The sequence below is a fragment of the Habropoda laboriosa genome, unplaced genomic scaffold, assembly GCF_001263275.1.
Source record: "Habropoda laboriosa isolate 0110345459 unplaced genomic scaffold, ASM126327v1 scaffold291, whole genome shotgun sequence".
NCBI classification, from domain to species: domain Eukaryota; kingdom Metazoa; phylum Arthropoda; class Insecta; order Hymenoptera; family Apidae; genus Habropoda; species Habropoda laboriosa.
The window spans coordinates 1,461,839-1,481,833 of NW_017100515.1; the positions used below are offsets into that span (position 1 = coordinate 1,461,839).

At 37.7% G+C, this 19,995-nt stretch overlaps 5 protein-coding genes across 7 annotated transcripts in view; all 5 read right to left on the bottom strand.

Annotated features, from left to right (window-relative positions):
* Positions 1-5,067, bottom strand: part of LOC108576505 (protein dopey-1 homolog) — an 11,816-nt gene extending 6,749 nt beyond the window's left edge. The window contains exons 1-10 of the mRNA XM_017939515.1: positions 5,012-5,067; positions 4,632-4,909; positions 4,380-4,545; positions 4,117-4,306; positions 3,866-4,041; positions 3,505-3,777; positions 1,879-3,433; positions 1,537-1,799; positions 320-1,460; positions 2-237 (exon numbers count right to left, since the gene is read on the bottom strand). Of these exons, the coding sequence (XP_017795004.1) occupies positions 2-237; positions 320-1,460; positions 1,537-1,799; positions 1,879-3,433; positions 3,505-3,777; positions 3,866-4,041; positions 4,117-4,306; positions 4,380-4,545; positions 4,632-4,909; positions 5,012-5,067 (4,334 nt within the window). The remainder of the gene's footprint in view (position 1; positions 238-319; positions 1,461-1,536; positions 1,800-1,878; positions 3,434-3,504; positions 3,778-3,865; positions 4,042-4,116; positions 4,307-4,379; positions 4,546-4,631; positions 4,910-5,011) is intronic.
* Positions 5,068-7,395: 2,328 nt separating this feature from the next.
* LOC108576479 (receptor-binding cancer antigen expressed on SiSo cells) lies at positions 7,396-8,441 on the bottom strand. The gene is made up of 4 exons (XM_017939487.1): positions 8,271-8,441; positions 7,997-8,149; positions 7,821-7,934; positions 7,396-7,748 (listed from the first exon to the last, which is right to left on the bottom strand). Exons 1-4 carry the CDS (start codon positions 8,439-8,441, stop codon positions 7,557-7,559), a joined length of 630 nt encoding a protein of 209 aa, XP_017794976.1. The 3' UTR covers positions 7,396-7,556.
* Positions 8,442-8,886: 445 nt separating this feature from the next.
* On the bottom strand, positions 8,887-9,784 carry LOC108576370 (WAP four-disulfide core domain protein 2-like). The gene is made up of 3 exons (XM_017939343.1): positions 9,694-9,784; positions 9,056-9,229; positions 8,887-8,978 (listed from the first exon to the last, which is right to left on the bottom strand). The coding sequence occupies exons 1-3, from the start codon at positions 9,782-9,784 to the stop codon at positions 8,887-8,889; spliced, it is 357 nt and encodes a 118-aa protein (XP_017794832.1).
* A 1,319-nt stretch (positions 9,785-11,103) lies between these two features.
* LOC108576455 (WAP four-disulfide core domain protein 2-like) lies at positions 11,104-12,908 on the bottom strand. Of its 3 annotated transcripts, none has more exons than XM_017939461.1 (5): positions 12,784-12,908; positions 12,235-12,449; positions 11,928-12,018; positions 11,678-11,853; positions 11,104-11,591 (listed from the first exon to the last, which is right to left on the bottom strand). In XM_017939461.1, exons 3-5 carry the CDS (start codon positions 11,990-11,992, stop codon positions 11,266-11,268), a joined length of 567 nt encoding a protein of 188 aa, XP_017794950.1. In that variant the 5' UTR covers positions 11,993-12,018; positions 12,235-12,449; positions 12,784-12,908; the 3' UTR covers positions 11,104-11,265. The 3 variants fall into 3 exon arrangements, with proteins under 3 accessions (XP_017794950.1, XP_017794951.1, XP_017794949.1); XM_017939462.1 differs by having other exon boundaries at positions 11,104-11,582; positions 12,779-12,908; XM_017939460.1 differs by having other exon boundaries at positions 12,779-12,908.
* A 2,402-nt stretch (positions 12,909-15,310) lies between these two features.
* LOC108576371 (phosphoinositide 3-kinase adapter protein 1) overlaps positions 15,311-19,995 on the bottom strand; it is a 40,840-nt gene continuing 36,155 nt past the window's right edge. Inside the window, exons 8-18 of the mRNA XM_017939344.1 lie at positions 19,746-19,994; positions 19,518-19,653; positions 19,409-19,420; positions 18,838-19,028; positions 18,371-18,443; positions 17,898-18,209; positions 16,894-17,319; positions 16,704-16,823; positions 16,527-16,621; positions 16,178-16,397; positions 15,311-15,912 (exon numbers count right to left, since the gene is read on the bottom strand). Of these exons, the coding sequence (XP_017794833.1) occupies positions 15,311-15,912; positions 16,178-16,397; positions 16,527-16,621; positions 16,704-16,823; positions 16,894-17,319; positions 17,898-18,209; positions 18,371-18,443; positions 18,838-19,028; positions 19,409-19,420; positions 19,518-19,653; positions 19,746-19,994 (2,436 nt within the window). The remainder of the gene's footprint in view (positions 15,913-16,177; positions 16,398-16,526; positions 16,622-16,703; positions 16,824-16,893; positions 17,320-17,897; positions 18,210-18,370; positions 18,444-18,837; positions 19,029-19,408; positions 19,421-19,517; positions 19,654-19,745; position 19,995) is intronic.

A 19,995-nucleotide genomic window follows, 5' to 3' on the forward strand; every position in this document is an offset into this window, starting at 1 on the left:
TGCTAATAAATTCAACAACGTTGTATTTTTTGTCGTATTGGTTACACTAGTAGTCGCAGCACAACATAGAAACATTCTAGTGTTGATCAATAGCTCGTTGCGAAGTGTACGCAACGCATAAAGAGTTCTGGTCGAGTCGTAAACTCCACAATAAAGTAGCATGTGTGAATGAAGATTATGAACACCTATTCCAAAGTTGCGACCCGTTTTTGAGTTCTGACACGTGATCTCGTCGGCCTGTACATAAATTGTCGGATTAACACGATATAGATACAAGATTTAAGTGCTGCTTGATACACCATGGGGACAGATCACTTACACTTTTAGGTGGTTCAGTGACATCACATTTTTGCATCACTCGATCAAGCACTTCGTTCAGGATTTCTTCCACTATACTATTACCACTAGAGTTACTGAAGTACTCCTCCGCGGTTGTACTAACATCCAGATCACCTTCGTCGTCGTCGTCCATGGTCCAACTAGGTATCTCGACACTCGCTTCGAAGCTCCCAACGTCGTGGAGGTCGTAATTCGTCGCGAATTCGTTGGTGCTGTGATACTTTCCCTTAATGATAGTTCCGGCCACCTCCCTAGAACTGCCTGGCATTATGACGGGATCTTTTTTCGATTTTGTTTGCTTAGTAGTTATTTCAGGACTGCTAGAATCGAAGCTATTGGTAATGGAGTCTAACGACGAACCAACTTCTCCATTCAGCTTCTTCAATCCATTTTTCTCTTTCGTCTTTAGGCTGGAATTTGCAGATTCATAGAGACTCTCGTCCAAGCTGGCGGTCGAACCTTTATCGAAGTCTATTTTCTTGAACCTTGTCGCGTTCTTTAGTAACTCTGTCGTCAGATTTGCCTTCTTTGTGCTAGGCAACAAATCATCCTCTGCCAGAGAATCATTAGAATTCTCGTTGCAATTGAGCGACAAAGGATTCACGAAAACGGAGATCTTTCTGTTCCCAGATATACTAGGAGGTACTTCAAGTTCTTTCATAAATTGATTCTTCTCGGTTACGTATTGGTTACAGTTATCACCAGCTGCCAATGTGGTCACGGCAAATATTCTCTTCACTTTCACAGGATTTATGGCTTTTTTCTTTTTCTTCCCCTTCCGCCATTTTTTATCCTCATCCACGCTATCGCTGACGTGATAAATCACGTTTCCATCGACCGAGCTGATTGCATAGATCTTTGCGGCACCCTCCGTGTCATCTTGCACCTCTGACTTCTCTTCTACGGTGTCGTTCTTCGTCAGAACGGTGTTGCTGTGCTGTATACTAACATGAAGCACACTCATGCGACACGTAGATGGGTCCAGAAGTATTATCAACAATGGGTCCACTATCCGTGAGATATCGCCTCGCATTAAAGAATGCAAGAGCCATGATTGAGCATGAAGCTTCAAAGGAGAATTATCTGCGAGCTGTAGATTATCCAGTATTTTTAACAATGACCTGTAGAATAAATTATATTAACAATAAACAAGATAAAGAATTATTAAAAAACATATTGGAGAATCGTGAAACGCACTGATCAAAAGATTTCATGCAGCCTCGTAACCTGGGATTAGTTTCAATTTCTCGTCCAAGGTGCCATAAAGTAGCGAATCTATTGAATGCTTCTATCCTTTTTTCCACGACTTCTGACGTGAGCGCCGCTCCTATCACATCCTCCACAGCGTCACAAGAGTTGTGTAAAGCGTGGTGCAACTCGTGCAACAATTCAACGCATCGCATTCTATATTTATGAGCGGGTAATTCACCAAGGTGATGCCATAAAGAATGCGACAGAACCTTTAAACGATACATTTTAATTTCTTATCTTAGATTTAACGACACATAAAATTACTAAAAGAAAAGTACATAAAAATACCTGAAACACATTGGTATACTGCATTAAATATGTCATGTGCCACTGTTTCAGTAGTGGTACCATTATTACAGCCGTAACTCCCTCCCCGCTTTTGGGATGTGTTTCAATGTCGTTGTGAGCTTTTAACAACGCGATTAAATCCAACAACGTAGCAATACTGATTAATTGTAGAGCAGGTTGCTTTCCTAACCAGCAACTACAGACTACCAAAACCTTCAACCAGTCTGGTAAAACAATATTCCCTTTCGGTTCTTCTTCAACAAGCATCCCATCGCCAGGAAGAAAATACTTAGGAAATGTCGACAGTTCAACGAACAAACTTGAGGCAATTTTCACAGCGTCCTCCCATTCTGGTTGTACAACGGAATCAACGTTCAGAAGAATGTCCATATACTTTGGGTTTTCTACCACAGAAACATCTTGGCTGAAGAAACCAGAATCCTCCATAGTTAGTCTAGAATTTAACAAAAGCTCCAAATATCGCATTCTCTCGTCGAAACTCTCCCTTGGAGATGGTATCATCAAATTATCGAACATGTCCTGAACCGTTCTTTCCTTACTCAGCACTCTATTACTAATTAGTTTAACATAGAAAATCTCGTACTGTCGTAGACATTTCTCCAACATTGAATGTTGCGCCTGAAACGCCGGAGACGGTCCTCTACCCAAGGATCCTGTGGAGCCCATAGGGCTACTTCTGTTCGACTGTTTCAACGTAATCAATTGATCCTTGGATGGAGAACTAACGGTACTCGTTTCTATGTATCCGCTCTTTATATCATCCATACTTTTATTCCTTGGTAAAGCCTTCGATTCTTGACTCACTACCACTGAAATTCCACTACCTTGCTCTTGCGTAGAGTCGCTCAATTTCGAAGTACTTTTGCTGGATTTCTTTTTTGATTTTTTGTCAGATCTCTTGGTGGCACCTCCTGAATTTGCTCTTCTTCTGGGACTGGGACTTTTCTCGGAAAACGAACTGCTAGAAGTATCTGGTTTATTTAATTTACTGTCGGATTGACTTTTTTCCAATGGAATCGCACTTAAGGAATTTTCATTGAGTGCAGTGGCAGTACTTGCACTCGTAGTTGTATCTAATTTCGTTTCTAATTCGTTCTTCTCCGTGTGAGTCGAAACCACCGTTGGTTGTACTTTCGATAAAATTTTCGCGCCCAATCTAAGACTTCTTGAAATCTCCATAGGAGATAAAAGATCGTTGTGATGCAAGAGTTTGCTGACAATCTCGTAGAACAAGCCGGGTAGATGCTCTGAAGGAGTATCTATAAATGCATCCAATGACACAGTCTCGAGTAGAAATTCCGTCAATATACACACTTCCATGAAATTTGGCATTCCACTACCAACGGACCGCACTGCAACGTCTTTCATCTCATTTTTATTCTTTGCTCTGATTTGACAAGCATTCTCGAACAGATTGCCGCAATGTATCCAAACGTAAGACGGTTCCAAGGTTGAAAACAACAGGTTTGCTGATTTTACTACTTCGTTCGTTTTTGGTACTCTGTTTGATTGCCCACAAGCGTTATAAAATGTCCTGTGATAAAAAAAATTCATATTTTTATGACCTTAAAACTTAGTGTATTATATCGAATCTTTATGTTTTACCTAAAAACTTCAAATAAAATGTCATCCAAAATTACTGGACCAATATCTGCTTTCTCTAATAAAGAAACCAATATTCTGTACGGTTTCAAATCTTGCGGACTTTCGTCGCACACGGTTTTCAATAGTGATTTTATTGCTTCGACTAACATTTCCTTCGAGTACATATCAAAATAAGTAGGTGCATGTTCCGTGCTTTCCGAGACTGTAGTATCCGCTTTTCTCTTTAAAATAGATGTGCTTACTTCAGTACCCAAAAGCCAAGCAAACAATCGCCTATGATGCACATATAAATTGAATTGTATACAATATTCGGTTAAAGAAATACATTTTTTCTATACTGCTTTTGGTATGTTTATTTTACCTATTCAAACTCATGTCTCTCCTTAGTATAGTGACAAGAGCAGCTGTGACTAGTGATACCATGTGTTCATGTGTTAATTGACTATTATGTACAGGAAATCCGACTAGCAGCAAATCCAATGCACTCCTTTGTACTAACACAGAACTGTCTTGTACTCCAGAACAAAGAGCAGTAACCTAATTAATATATGATTTTAATGAACAATCAATCAAATAAAAGTAGTATTCTACTTTATTTTATAGAACTATTACCATAATATTAGTGTCTGTGCCCATAATATACTTTTGTTCTTCCATTGGCAGTTTCTTGTTGAAATGTACTAACACAAAAGATATAGCAGGCAATCGAATTCCAGAATTTGAAGCTAAACAATCCCATAAACATGCATAGAAGTGTTCTGGACCTACTCCTTCACATACTTTTTCAAGCAAGGAATTGGTTCTAAAAAAAAATTTGTTGTTTAAAAAAAAAGCTTGAGATTCTTTCTGTAATGCATATGTTTTATTGAAAATACCTATCAAAGTGGTCAGAACCATCTTCTAAACCAAGTAAAACACCACTTAAAAATCCACTCAAACCAGGCCTTAATCTCTCTCCAAGAGGTACAAAATGAGTTTCATATACTGTTAATAAGGATGGTCTTACATTCATAGCAGCATGACCCAACAATGGAAATAGACCTACAAAAGAATTTATGTTAATTGATATATATATACTTGATCTCTTTAAAAAAATCATTTTGTCTCACAATATTATTTGACCTTACCAGCACTATATATAAACAGTTCATGACTCAGTCTATTAGTACCCATACACTTGAAAATAATGTCATAGGTTTCTAAAGCTTTCAAGTGAACACCGGATGGCAAAGCAGGATGCATACATTGTGCTAATCTTTTAGATATTTTTATTCTCCTAGGAATAACTGGAAATTTCATATGGCTTAATAATACCTTATTTAATTTTCCAAGTGCAGAGATTAAATCTGCCCATTCACTGGTATATTCAAAGCTCTTCAGAGCTTTGTCAACGGCAGATACATAGCTATATAAAATAAAATCCAAATTCAATCTTACATATTCATGACATATCACAACATGATAGAATAAAATATAAACACTCAAGTAAGCAATGTGTTTTACTTACACTCTATATTTAGAGTCCTTCATGAGTTCAAACTCTTCCAGGGCAATGGAACCCATTGTAACAGTATTTTGTTGTAATTTACAATAAAAATAGACAACTATGTATCACATACACTTGATCTTTCTTACATTATCCCAGTATTTATTGGTATCACAAGTGATTCATAAGCAGCAGGTTCCATTACAAAGTTCTGTTATCGGGCACCGCATTGCGTTCAGATAAGAATGTGTTCTTCTCTCTGAAAGAAGTAATCCTGAAGAAATGCCGTAACCCCGTGTCGTCGTGCGAAACCTTCAATCACAATTGTCTATTTGGTCCCGCGCGTTTCTCGAGTACACAACTTAGTATCTTCACGGTCGCATTTTTACGGATAAAAATAAACCACCAACGTGTGGATATCGACTGGGTTCGACAAATCCGTTGTCGTTGAATACTCAATCGCTTTTATCTGTATCGTCAAGAGCAACCGTATTAATCAACCCGTACCATATGATCGAAGAGTGCCGTATTTTTTCGAACGGGAATAATATAAAACGATATTTCTCACTTATCGTCGTCTGGGGGGGAAATTTATGTATCCGATTAACAGACGAATAAAAATTAAACGCGCACAACGCAGTTTGTTTTTTTTTTTTTTTTTTTTTTTTTGTAACGTGTTTATACGCTCATGGTTACTTGTAACGAGAATTCCATCCGTCCTGCTATATAACTCGTTTGAAAACGTTTCACAAGGGGAACGTGAGCCGCGAGCGCTGTTAATGGACACCGTTTGGCATGAACGTGAACAAAAATGTACGCTAAGAGTGACCAGCAATATGCATTATTATCGCATGTAGATCCGACAGACAGCTCACCTTCCAATGTTGACATTTCGAATTTACATATGTTGTTAAGGATGAAGGTGAGGAGTATCGGATAATCGCGCGTTTCTCGATTACGAACGCGATCATCGAGAGACAATACCGTGGTAGAAAAACGAATTAAGCAAAGGGACTTTCGCGGGATCGCTTTCGATAATCCTGAAAACGGATCACCGAAGTTTCCGTGAAGCGGCTCCCCGTCAAACGAGCTTCTCCATCATTTCTCGTATACACGTACACCACAGACCGTCTGAAGTTAGCTATGCTCGCAATAACGGAAGCGCAGTTATAAGGCGCGCACGTCACAATATGCATTGATGCAACGGGTTACATTATTTTCATTTAGTGTGAACACGTACACACATGCTCACGTGCGACAATGTAGCGCGCGCGTGACGCATTTTGAAATGGATAAGCATTCGTTCAGGTTACTTTTTGATCGATGCCACAGCAAATATATGTAGTTCTAATTTTTCATTGATTGCACGGTAAGGTGGACTAAATATTCTCACGTGCCTCATCACTCGTACGTCCACCAACATAAAATATGCTTATTATGTTATAGAGAAAGTTTTCATTTCGTTATTAGTCGTTACAAAATTATTTGTCATATTTTTTTTTCCAATTGGAGTATTTTGTATTGAAACATTGTTTAAACGTGTTTCTATCTATTTTTACTTACCAATATAATTTGATAAGTAATTGTCGTTCGATGTGGTCAACGTATTGTTAGAGAACTGATTTAAAAAAATTCCAAGTATTCGATAAATGTAAGTTTTAAATGAACGGCTGTGCAAAGGAACGATATATGTAGCTGTATACTGCGGTTTTCACCCGTCCTTATCTGTTCCATTTCAGCCTTATCGGGTTGTAAATAGGGAAACATTAGTTCGGTCATGTACATTTTATCGACATATGAGTGGAATGAGTTACGTGTGTCAAAGAAATGTTCGTTTATCGTTTCCTTTGCCCTGCGTAATGGCTACTTCCTGTTACGTTCTCTATACCAGCGGCATTTCAAAAGCAAATCTGCGTATCGAGAATTTGAGTCATAATTGCAATTTACCTAAGGTTCTTACAAAATTTTTCAGTTACACTACATTTAGTAATATGATTTATTTTATATCGTTACAAATTCAATGGACATACTTTTGATTTCATAATAAGAAAGTAATTACACGATTGAATTGATAAATTTGAGGATTAATTATTTGCCTTTATTATAGTTAGCCTCTGAAAAATTAGTAGGTACAAAAACTACACGGACACGAAGTATCAAATAAAGGCACACGGATACCGGAGCTTTTGTTATCAATATAATTAAAATTGAAATTGAAAATTTTCATTGAATCAATAGTAATCCGATTTAAATGTGAAAGAAACAAGGATTTTATGTGGTATTACAAGATTATTTACATGGAATGTTTTCACACGTTATAAATGTAATACATGTTACATACGTAAAATACATATTAAAATATAAATTTTAACCCTCTAAGTAAAGTATCTCCGCGATATGTGTTTCTATACATAATACGACCCGATAATTTTACAGAAACTCATAATAAATTACTCTTAATGTAAACGATGATCTCCTTTGATTTTCTCAAGTTTAATCGACGTTCCATTTGTGCACGGACGCCATTAGATGGAAATTTGTTACTTTCGATAAAGTTCTTTTTTTATCAATAGTTTAGTTTCGCGCCTAATGGTTGAGGTCTTGCATTACGATCGTTTCTCTTCTGTTGCTGTTCGTACAACCGTTGTTCTCTTTCTCTTCGTTTCTGCTCCCTTAATGTCTTTGTAGGGTCTCCAAATTCTTTAGTTGTTTCTTCTTCCCATCCAACAGCATTGTCTTCCCATTCTCCCAATTCATTCTAAATAAATGTAACATTCCAAACTTGTTCGCTTACTCCAAAAATAGAATTATGTGCAAAATGTAAACTTACAGATGGTATGGGATCATGAACAACTGCAAACTTTGAAGAATTCCAAGATGTATTCTCTGATGCCTTATCTTTAACTAGAACCTTTTTCTGTGCGGTAATCTTTGGTGTCATATCCTATGGCAAACACAAAGATTCAAATACATGTGTATATTTTCTCTGTTAATAAAAGCAATTACCTCAAAAAAATTTGATTGTTGCTCTTCTGTGAGCTCTGGTGGTTTAGATGCTTGCTGCCTGTATTGTTCGATCTTAGCTTGTATCGTGTTAACTGGTCTGTCTGGCACGACCACTACAGGATTTTCCTCCCACTGATCCCACTGCTCTAATTCCTTGAGCAAGCATCTTCAGTGATTACTATTATCGGAGCCAATGGTACAACAGGATTTACATAATCTTAAAATCATTGTAAAGTACTGAATTAGAAATAAGAACATAATACTTGAAACTTACTGGTTGAGTTGCATTGTTTGAATTGTTAGGCACTACACCGACTGCTGACAGGGGAATAGAATCACAGGATGATCTTCGTCGTCGTCGAAGACAACACACAGCTCGCCTAAATACTCCCAGGAGAAGAACCACAAGGGCTTTCAACCGGTTTACTAAAAACTCTACTGCCATTGTAATACCGGCATAAGTCGTACCTCTACTTGATTAAAAAAAATAAAGAGAATGTATATTTTACTACGAGAATCAAGACTGGTCAAATGCCATTTTGTCCTGGAATTTCCAAAACTAAGTGATTTCACTTTTGTGTCACTTCGTATTCGCTTTAGAAGTATATACTAATAATAAACGTAAATTTTATATTCCGATTGCACTTCTCGTGTAACAATAAAGGAGGCTATCGAGAAATATCGATTTAAATCTCCATATCGATTGTCGACTCGTTTTCAACAGGTTGTTATCGCTACTAATCGCAATTCGACTTTTTTTCAAATTTAAAACATTTCAAATGATCGATTGGGAATTAACTTTATTAGAGTTAAGGAGTGTATAAAAACAAGTAGTTAAAATCATCGTTTATTTTACACAGGAATAAAATTTTTGCATTTGAAAAACTCCTTTATGTGCGCATGCATTTTTCGCGTTTCGTTGTACGATCGAATCGACATTTTTCGTATGGACCACATTTCACACCCGCACAATAAACATTATCTGAAAGATGTAACGTGTTCAGTTTTTTTAATTATGTGCACAATAAAAATTCTATAAAGTTATTTGAATTTTTTTACCATTTGATGATCCTTTATATCCACTGCCGGTATTGACGGGACTCGACTGCACACACGAATTACTTCCACACTTATTTGGACAACATTTTTCATTAAAAGAGCACTGAAAATCCGAAACACATCTAGGAGTACATTTTGATACACTGTTTCTCAATGGACAATGTCCTTCTTTATCTAAAAAAATCAATAAATCACTTTATTTATAATTTTATAAAAATGTAAAAAAAATATAATTTCGTTCTAGTAAATTTCAGTACTCAATAAGTCACATCACGCATGACGTATCGGACATAACAGATTATGAAATTGAACGATAGATCGCATGATAATATGTATAATTGTAAATATGGAGTGCATCATAAAAGGTCGTGTCCTTGACTTTGTGTGGCATCAACTTACCTTATACTGCATCCGGATAGAACTTTTCAAGGTAAAATATTTTACGTACAAAATTTTATTCAAAGATTCTCGTCAAAGTTGAAAACTATATGTTAATCTCATTTAGCCACGATAAAGGGGTATTTAAGAGTTATTTGAAATGATTTATTAAATACCGAACAGTAAATCTATTAGTTTCACATAAAACGTCACACGTTTCTCTGGAATCAATTACGCATTTAAATGATTAATTAACTTACGAGACAGTTGAGCGACGGTTGCGGCAATTAGCAAGCAGCCCACAAATATCAGAATCGTTCCTTTTTCTATGGTACACAGGAGACAAATCATTATTCACAGTATTCGAGAAAACGAAATAATTTTTTTCTTATGAATATACAGGGTGTCGCAACGTAATTGTACGATGTACGATGTTCTAGCAAAGAGTTCACTTTTTCACATTATTCCCATTAAAGGACCAAGTTCTTTATCAATTTCTTTGTTTTTTTAATTTGAATCTTTTCTTCATTTGAAACACCTTATATATTGCGTGAGGAAACCAGTTTTCACAAAAACACATACTGCGCATTTCCATTTTCTGTGGATCCCTTTTCACAGTATTCTGCTTTCTTTGAAATCACCAGGTTGGAAGATGAACCACACTTAATCCTTGCACGATAAGAGTCTAGCTTCTTAAATCTTTCTTTGTTATTTCCTTTCTCTCTTTATCTCTTGACAAATCTCCGTATTCTTATCTCTCTCGTTTCCACCTCTACCTTGCGGTCAGCGAAAGGAACTTGTCGTAAAACATATAGGAAACCGTGTAACCGGCTGATTCAACAGCTTCTTGACATTCCCCGACATAATTTCAGTTTATGAATATCTTGATTACTATTATCAGTATGTTTTTGCATTATGAATCAAGTATTCCTCGAATAAAGCTGTTGGGTATTTCAGTGACATATATGAATTTGTCTTATTCATACTGTCCACAGGTTACAGTATCATTTGGTAGTTGACGCAAATTATCTTTATGAAAAGATCGTTGCTAGGAACGGGATTATTAAGTAACGAGTGTTATGAAAATTTGATTGTAAGTGACGCACAGGTAATTTGAGATGCAATAAGTGTAAATACGTCAATTTTCGTATTACGTAGTGTAAATTTCTTAAAATTTTGTAAGCAGCATTTTTTTTTGTACCATAACAACTTGCTAGTATTTAAACATTTATTTAAAGAATACTTTAAATGGTCAACAATTAGAATATTCATGGGATTTTTTAAGTATTTCTTTTTTCACGTCTGTCATGTCATTAACCTTTTCTAGTTAGACCTCGTGAGTGTATGCAGTTATTCAAGGTTCTATGCAAAATAGGTCAGTAGGTGAATGAAGTAATCTATTATGTAAGGCCGTTTATTAATAAAATGATTTCCTAGAATAAGTCATTTAAAAAAATTGAGAAATTAGTGGGACAACGTCATACCTCGTTTGAACCTTCTGAACACACGCGTAAAATGATCGTTGTAGCAGTGATAAAAAATTAAATTTTGATTGTCTTGTTAAAAAATATATTTAGCTCTATTCATTTAAAATTAGTTAATCAATTTATAGTTAAATATTTATCGCTAAAATGTTCATAAATATTGTGTAAAAAATATTGTTATTTACTTTTACTTCAGTGTTACTGTTAGTGAGTTCAATGCTTGAAAATGCTGGTGTTATAAACATTGTGACAATTAAAAGTATGTCAAGTATTCAGATAGTAATCCCTGAGGCTAAGTAAATAAGAACTACATTTTCGTGCAAACATTTCACATCCTTCTTATCATTTCTAATTGTTATAAAAATAGTAGGGATAGGAATTTGGATTATTGAGATAACCATAAGGATTCCTGGGAACATTATAAGGATTCCTGGGAACATTATAAGGATTTCTGTTTACATCATAAGGATTTCTGGGTACGTTGTAAGGATCTTCTGGCATTGAAACTGGGATATCCAAAGACTCAATCACCTCCACATCTGGTTTCTGACAGGCTAGAGCACCACAACGATTCTTGCAGCACTTCAATGTTCCTTTGCAATCAGTGTCAACACTGCAGGTTGGTGAACACACCCATCTTCCTTTTGGTACAGCTGGGCAGGAACCTGGTTTCTCTGAATGTAAGATATGGAATTAAATCCTAATGACTGGAACACACAATTTAATCTTAGTCTTAATCATTTTGCAAGATTTCTTGTACCTGCTACATTTGTCTGTCTCATGGTCACAGGTTTGGAACAAACAAACCCTCCACAGTTGGTAGGGCAACACTTGCCAATTCCTGAACAATGTGAGTCAGAGAAACAGGACTGGGTACAGATCTGTACTGGTAGAGCTGGTGGACAGGAACCTGGTTTCTCAGCAAAGGGCTCATACCTGAGAACATCTTTGCAATTACCTAAAATGATCCACTAAAAACTATTAATTAATTCAACAAAGTGAAAATAAACCTGGATTGAGCATGACTGGTAGCCAAGACTAATGTCAATGTAAAAGTCACTGGAAGTAGCTTCATCTTTCAATACTTCTGATGACAGTCACCTGTTGAAAGTAGTTTTTATAATTACACTATTGTCCAGAATTTCTACAATCAATGATTAACACAATCACATTCATTTCTTTTTTCACCATTATTTCATTATTTTTTATCACACTGTATTTTATAAATTTTACTTAAAATATCACAAGTGCATTAAGTATTTTCTGTTACTGTTTTCAGAATTATGATAGAACTTCACTGAGGAAATGTCGTCTTACTTTTGGAGAACCGACGATAGATGAAAAGGAAGGTGGTCGCGGACTTTTCCGTTTTGTCGAGGGGAGTGCAATTTCACTCCTATATAGGATCGATCCCCACTTGATGATAGGTGTATGGAGCACGTGGTGGCTGCGTAACGGAGATCGGAGATCGTTGGTCTTCGGATGTCGAACCGCAATGGTAATTAACGGGGCGAGTTCAATTAACGAGAAATCTAAATCAAGCGGAAAGGAGATAGTGGTTTTTTCGTGACCGAATGGGCGTCTACAGTCTGAACGATTTCCTGATTGTTTAGTTGGGACGCGTAGTTTACAGTTTCTTAATTATATACAATTGTTGATGAGATCTCTGTTAGTCTTTTAGGCTTAGAACAGTGCAACGTAGAGCGTTTAAATTCGAAGGATCTGTACTAAAATATTTCTAAGAACTTTGTAATATTTTTTAAGGAGATTCGAATGAATTCATGTCAAATGTTACTTCAGTATTCAACGCTCATTGTGTACGTAAGGTATAGGTTCTTTTATGGTTGGAGAAGGGATATACCTTACTGCTTAAAAGTAGTCGTCCTTCACGAGTGAAAGAATACGACGTTTGATTCGTCAGAAATTAGAAGCTTTCGACGATTTCAGAATGACTGGTTTTTCCTGCCTATGATCCGAATGTCACGACAGGTCGTTCGATACTACCGATGAATACTCAATCGCATGTATTATTCAAAAATGTACTTGCTCGTCTGCAAACGAACGTGACATCACTTGGTGGTCAATTATGTCTCCTTTGTTCTGTTAAAAATGCTTCAACACTGTTACGTCTTTCGAGAAATCATCTTCGTCTATGAAAAAAAAAGTTCTATTTGTCGTGTTCGCTACATTAATATATTTTTTGGAAATACACGTTGAAACCATTACTAATTCAAATATGTCGAAGCAAGAATGTTTATTTTCCCGCCTTTTCCATCGATCATTAGTAAAATTTACATTAACGGACGCGGCTCTTTGCATAACTCTTTCAGCTTGCAGCTTCCGAGGACAACCGGTTTCTCCGGGAACAAAGACGATTTTTTTTTTTCACAATAGATTCGTCTAGCAAAAATTACGAGTCTCAGATATCGTGTAAATCACATTTGGTATTTCATGATATCCGATATTTCGCTATTGTGCGTGAGAAATACTACGTTACTCATTTGTGACTCATTATGCAGTATAATATGGCGATCTGATTTGAATAATTTCACAGCTTCTGTTATCTTCAGCTTTATTGATGTAAACATAAATATAAAAAGGACCCAGTGGATCTGGTAGAAAAAATTATCTCGCGAAGTGGCTAGGTTAACATGTTACAATATTACAATTAAAACGATAAATGCATCCTTGGTACTTGAAACACATTTCGTCGTTGCTTTTATAATGAAAAAAAGAAAAGGAAAGAGAAAGAGGAAGAAATTCAACACATGTACAGAGTAACTGCTAGAGAATGATTACAGTATACATAATATGAGTTGCATGATTTGGTGACAATACGATCACGTGACGCCATGTTTCGTTACACAGTCTTTTAGGCGTCGTATTTTGGAGAAATTCTTCCTGACAATTGTCATTGTCGTGATAAATTGATCTAACTTAATTTTAAGGAAACGACGGTGCTGACAGTGGATTAGAATAATTATAATAGAGTGTAGAACAAAGGATAGTATGTACAGATTATGGTTTTGGCTTCCCGCCAAACGATGAAACTTTGATTTGGCGCTCGCTAGCATTGTATTCGTTCTTGGATCAAGATCCAAGCATCGGTTAATTAATTAATATACAACTTAACGGTGTAATTAGAGAGCCTCGAATGCTTATCGATCGAATGATTCTCTAAATAATAATCAATTCGAATGATTTTCAAAATCCTCGAAGACCTCGGAAATTTAACAAATTACGGGAAATCGAGACATTCAAATTTCCTTGAATTACACATTAACCTAATTAACATCTAAAGGAGTTTTTTGCTTTCTTACTAAAGAAGAAGAATAATTTCACTAAACAATAAAGATAACGAGCTTAATCAACATGTCAACGCATTCGAGGCATTCTTTAAAGTAATAATGAACAATAAAACGCACCTAACGAAAAGAATCTTCTACAGATTAAGTCACGCTTCCTTCTCCTCGAGTATTCAAATTAGAAAGAAAAACATAAGAGAGAGAACAAGATGTACATAAAAGGCACGAGCTGTGTTTCGAATACATCTTACAGACTTTTCTCCGTAAGGATCCTCTTAAACCGAACAATTTACATTTAAATACGCTACTAATACTAAATATTACGAAGAACACCGTCGTCGAGTGCTTGAAATCACGCTCGAATGTTTCTCGGATTAAAAAAAAAAAACGATCGTCGAAGGCACCATCTTTGAACCGTTGAGCCGTTGCAAGGGAAAAAATTGGCAGGCACTTCCGTTCGTGGTAATCATTCTTCTTCTATTTCTTCGTCGCAGCTGCAACAGAAAATTGACAAAAAAAAAAAAATAGTGTAAGAATCGATTGCCAACGGAGAAACGAAAAGCTGTTTAAGGCGATCAATTTCACAGCGATCAATGACGATGAAAGTCCGATTAAGTAATCAACCTTCGTGATTTCCTTTGGTGAAATGAAACACCGTGTGATTAACAGATGAAGAATCCACACGAGCAGACTTCAACGGACCTTTGAATCATTGGATGTAATTTCTACCGCTTAAGGACGTGTTTCTGAACTTTTTCTAAGTACACCAAGAGTGTTCCAACGAATCTTGAGTCATTATATTTGATACATTTGACACGGTTCATGATAATCTCTGAATGAATAAGATATTCCTTCAGAGGAGGAACTAAGCGGTGAACAGGAAATCATACGGTTATTTTTAACCATTTATTCACAATCTAAAATAACTTCTTATAACATTGCTTATATCAGATTAGAACACAGGATGTGAGACACCCTGTATTTCTATAGAGATCACCAAAGGAAGTGGCATAAACTGATCTCGATGAAACCATACAGACAGATAAGAATATGAGAAAGATAATACACATCTGACAGACCATCTAAAATTAAATTAAAAATATCAATCTACCTCTTGGTGGAACAGGTGGAGCAGGCGCCTTTTTGGCGCCAATTTTGAGATCCTGAGGAACGTCAACGTTCATATAGTCCGGCATTTTACAGGTATCAGGCACATCTACGCCCTCTGACCCGTTCACCAGGTCTGTTTCCACGTACTCTTCGTTACTTCTACTCTGAATCTCGTGACCCTGAGCTTGCACACTATCATTGACCTTGTTCTCCGTTGTTCGATTGGAAGCCTCGATCTTGGACGAGTTCTTCGAGGATTCAGAAGTGTGACTCGAGTCAGGCGTGTGGCTCTGCTCGGTCTGGTGACCTTGAACAGTTTCCTGCGACGAAGTGACGCACACAGGTGTCACGTTCACGTAATTCGTGGGAATGCACATGCCAGCCGGTGGAACTGGCGCCGAGTTCAACGTGGACGGGTCGATGTTTGCGTAACTATTCCCAGGTTGCCTGGAAGGATCCGATTCTGCGGCGTCTGTGGCTGCTGCACAGGTGTTTTGGATCATGTCCAGGTACTTGGGATGGTCGCAGGGAGAGCTGGGTGTCTTTGGCTCCTTCAGCGAGGGAGCGTCTGTCTTGAAAGCTGTTTAAATAATCGTTAAAAATGGTTAAATTGTAGATACAGTCGGTGGAAATATTTTAATCATTGATAAAAAGTATTAAAAATAATATAGTGTAACACAGGGTGACTCGTAAGACTGTTTACCATTTGAAAAAACAAAGAAGAAATTTTCAAAATCTGAAACAAAAATTTTGAAACATGTAATGGAGGAAAAGTTGTTGAAATTTTGATATGGTAAAGCGACTTATGGGTCAGCCTGTATTTAAAAATAGATGTGACCACGTACAGTGGATGGGCAATCCCGAGGGTGGAAACGCTATGTAATATTCAGTGTCCTCGACCCTCGATGGCGGCTGCGTTGGTCTCAGGTCTAGGTCGTTTCCGGTCGAGGAACGAGGAGAGGGGGAATACCTAAGCGCTGGCGAGTATCTTCCAGTGAATGGCTTCGGAGCTGGCGGTATTTCGTATGACATCACGCCTGGCTTGTCCTCTCTTGCATTTTGAAGCTGAAATTTTTTTTGTCATTTAGAAAACTCTTTTTTTTTTGTATTCAAATAAAATATGCGCTGTAAAATTCGAGAGTTATTCTGTTTCTTTTATTGGTGAAGTAACGACAATTTTTTTAAGGCACTAACTCGTCGATCCTCGGTGTCAGAGTGAGTTCCACTGTCGCCTAAACTGGTTCCACTGCATCCGCTGGCTGTGCTCATTCTACCAGACGAAGACGAGCCTAAAAAAGAACAAATATACTTTATAAATATCTACCATACTTCTTGGAAGATCAGATTTACGTGTAAATATAGAATACTCACTTGAAACACTACGAAGGCTCAGACTGCTAACCGGTCTACGATCAGTCAGTCCACCGTTAACATTTTCCACTTTGACGGTCGACGAAGAGTCGTCTGTTCCATTACCAGAGTCCTTCGAGTCTACGAAAACACCAATTCGTATTAAATTCGCATTAAATTCTCAGAATTTTATAAATTTTTCTTTACATACCTTTCTTTCCTTTGGAGAAGAATTTTCTAATCCTGTCGAAAGGAGTGGGTGCCTTCATCTCCTCCTTCAGCCTCTTCTGTATCCTCTCGTATTCTTCTCTCATAGCAGTCAGCTGTCTTTGTTTATCCTTGAAGCTCTGTTGAACGTCGTTGCGGTTCCTCCAGTTCTCCACAAGCCTCTCTACCTCCGTTATCGTGAACACGTTGTTCTTGAAGTCGTTTATAATCTCCAGCAGCTCGTCTTGAGGTCCTGACGGTTCTCTGGACTTCACGCTGCTCGAATTCGAGGTAGTTCTGCCGTAAGAGCACGAAGATTGACTGTTCTCATCCCTGGAGGGTATGTGGTGAGAGTCTAGACGATTCTGAGTGGGTGTGCCTGTCCGGGATGGTTGCTGGCTCGCTACGTTCGACGTGGGTGTTTTGGGCCCTTGAAGATTAGAGATCAAAGGAGTTAGAGATTGAATTCCTCGAATTAGATAAGGATGACTCGTGCTTTTCACATTTAAATTGACTTCGGGATTTTGCATTGGAAAATTTCATTCTGTGAGGGTACTTGGAAATTGGGAGATCTCAAGATTAAATTACAAATTTAATTCTTCGAGGGTACTTGAAAATTGAGAGATCTCAAATTGAAATATTCAAATGTAAGGATTGAAATTAAAAAATTTATCAATATTTCTTCTTTCATACTCCATTGAAAAATTTAATTCTTTGAGAGTATAGAAAATTGGGAGATCTCAAATTGGAATATACCAATCTAAGAATTCCAATTTTAAAGTTTACCAATATTCCTTGTTTCATACTCCATTGAAAAATTTACTTCTTTGAGGGTGCTTGAAAATTGGGAGATCTCAAGTTTAAATTTCAAATTTAATTCTTTGAGGGTACTTGAAAATTGGGAGATCCCAAATTGAAATATTCAAATCTAAGAATTCCAATTCTAAAGTTCATCAATATTCCTTCTTTCATACTCCACAGAATCTCTAGGCTCAGAGCTGAACGTACCAGCTGGATGCATCTTCATGTAGCCTTGAAGAGGGAGCTCAAGGCCGTTCGAGGTGGTCGTCGACGACGGTGTCGGCGTTGATGGACTTACGACGACGGGAGTTGGTGCCGGTACGATCGAGTAATTTGCTTCAATGGGGTTACCGGTTGTCGCGCTAGGGGTTACTGGTAATTGGCCTGGCAAGATTAGAGACGTTATTGGTCTTGCGGCCGGTGGCACCGAATAAGCTTCGCTCAAAGGTCGTGGACGACAATAATCCTCCTTGTCGTTGTTTGTGTCGCTCGTCGTGTTAGTCGTTGATGGGTCCGCACCTAAAAATCACACCAGTTCGAACTCGTTATCTCTAGATATCACTCTGTTATCACTTTCGTAATTGCTCAGCACTTCAAGAATTCAGATTTTCATTTCAAATTTTATTTTCTTCACTTCCTTGACCCTTACAACGAATTTTCAACCGATGGGAGATACTCACTGTTCGCTTGGTCTGTGGTGGTCTCGCTGATCACCTTCAGGTAGCTATACATGTTAGTGAACTCGTTCATTTGCTGCGGCGCCGTGGACGAGGATTCAAGGGCAAGCCCGAAACATGCAATTCAAAAGCAAGTTACCAATTAATTCACCGAAATTACTCAACAGAAACAAACGTTCGTGAGATAAATCAATTAAAGAGATCCATTGTACATTTTGTCTATTTTTTTTTTCTTAATAATATTTAAATTGAACCAACAATAAGAGTTAGAGACAAACAGACTCGTCTTAACCGATCACGTTTGCTTTAACTCTTTAATGCAAGCCTATGGATGAGATTTTAAAGAGCAAAGAGGAGATTTTGTCTGGATCGTTCAAGCTCAATTTGTAATTAAGAATAGAGAAGTATCGCGGAAGTATCGGTTCCATTCGACTAACTATCACGTCGCTTTAAAGACGATGTTTTTGTACCATGTAGCCACGAAGTTGGTGTGCAAGTCGCGCGTGTCCTGCTTGCTCCGCGAGATCAGCAGGAGTTAACTCCGACACGTTTCTCAGGTCGCAGGCTATGTCACCGCCTGGACACTCCAGAAGCTGCCAGGCTAGTCTCTCCAGGCCGAAACGGGCGGCGAAGTGAAGCAACGTAGGATTCTCCTCGGGACCTGGAATAATTGTCGTTTGGTTACTTTTGTTTGGGGTAAATTATCTGTTGAAGGTAGAGTAACGGGTGGTTTGTGCTTTAATTGGTTGAAAAATCACTTTGGCTCGTTTGATTTTGGGTACAGAAGAGGGGAAATGTAGGATTTTTGAGTTCAAGTCCCAATTTGGGGACTTTTTGATGCAAATGTTTAAATTCAAATCTTGAGATTCTAATATTAAAATTTAAATGTTGAAATTCAGCCAATCAAATTCCAATTTGAACATTGAAATTCCAAAATTTAAATATTCAAATTAAACTCTTTCTCCTTACGCTACAAGTATTTATTTAGATCGTTACATTTAAAGGGACACTTATATCACAAGATCGATCTCAAGTCCTTACCAACTAGTCTTCCTACGATCACAGCAAGCACAACAGACAATACCAAAGAATCAACGTACAATAGATCAAGAAACCACACGCACATTCTCCCAAATTCCGCGATACTCACTCGAGTGGACTTTCTGAGTGGAAACCACGCCACTGGGAGTGGACAGAAGGTTGAAGTGCGGCGGAACGTTTCGTTGAAAAGCGTGGACCATCCAATTGTCCAACTGTTCTCGATCACCCGGATTGAAGCCAAAGGTCTACAAGTAAAGTCCAAGTTCCAAATCAAACCTCTTACCACAAAAACCTTCTAAAGAACCTTGTTTAATAACGAATTTCATCAAATTTCTACCTGACACATGAATTCCAAGGGATTGTCGTTAGCCCTGAGTATCTGATCGAGTTCCCTCAATCTGCTCTCGCATTTCACCTGTCTGACGCCTAACGGACAACCATTCTTCGATATCCGGACACCGACCAACATCGATACCTCGAGACATCTCTCAGGAATAGAGAATTGCAACGCGTAAGGATTCCTTCGTTTCACGTGGGCGATGTCGATCGCCTCTCCGCACCGATCTACGATCACAGATACGTTGTCC

Bases quoted from the DNA above. Each gene is read 5' to 3' on its own strand.
- LOC108576479 (XM_017939487.1), bottom strand. From the start codon at position 8,441: ATGGCAGTAGAGTTTTTAGTAAACCGGTTGAAAGCCCTTGTGGTTCTT. The intron at 8,150-8,270 runs GTAAGTTTCAAG...TGCTTGCTCAAG, and splicing joins CAAACAATGCAACTCAACCA to GAATTAGAGCAGTGGGATCA. The intron at 7,749-7,820 runs GTAAGTTTACAT...ACATTTATTTAG, and splicing joins TTCATGATCCCATACCATCT to AATGAATTGGGAGAATGGGA.
- LOC108576370 (XM_017939343.1), bottom strand. From the start codon at position 9,784: ATGATTTGTCTCCTGTGTACCATAGAAAAAGGAACGATTCTGATATTT. The intron at 9,230-9,693 runs GTAAGTTAATTA...TGATTTTTTTAG, and splicing joins AACCGTCGCTCAACTGTCTC to ATAAAGAAGGACATTGTCCA. The intron at 8,979-9,055 runs GTAAAAAAATTC...TACATCTTTCAG, and splicing joins ATATAAAGGATCATCAAATG to ATAATGTTTATTGTGCGGGT.
- LOC108576455 (XM_017939461.1), bottom strand. From the start codon at position 11,992: ATGAAGCTACTTCCAGTGACTTTTACATTGACATTAGTCTTGGCTACC. The intron at 11,854-11,927 runs GTTTATTTTCAC...AGATGTTCTCAG, and splicing joins ACCAGTCATGCTCAATCCAG to GTATGAGCCCTTTGCTGAGA. The intron at 11,592-11,677 runs GTACAAGAAATC...TCTTACATTCAG, and splicing joins GAGACAGACAAATGTAGCAG to AGAAACCAGGTTCCTGCCCA.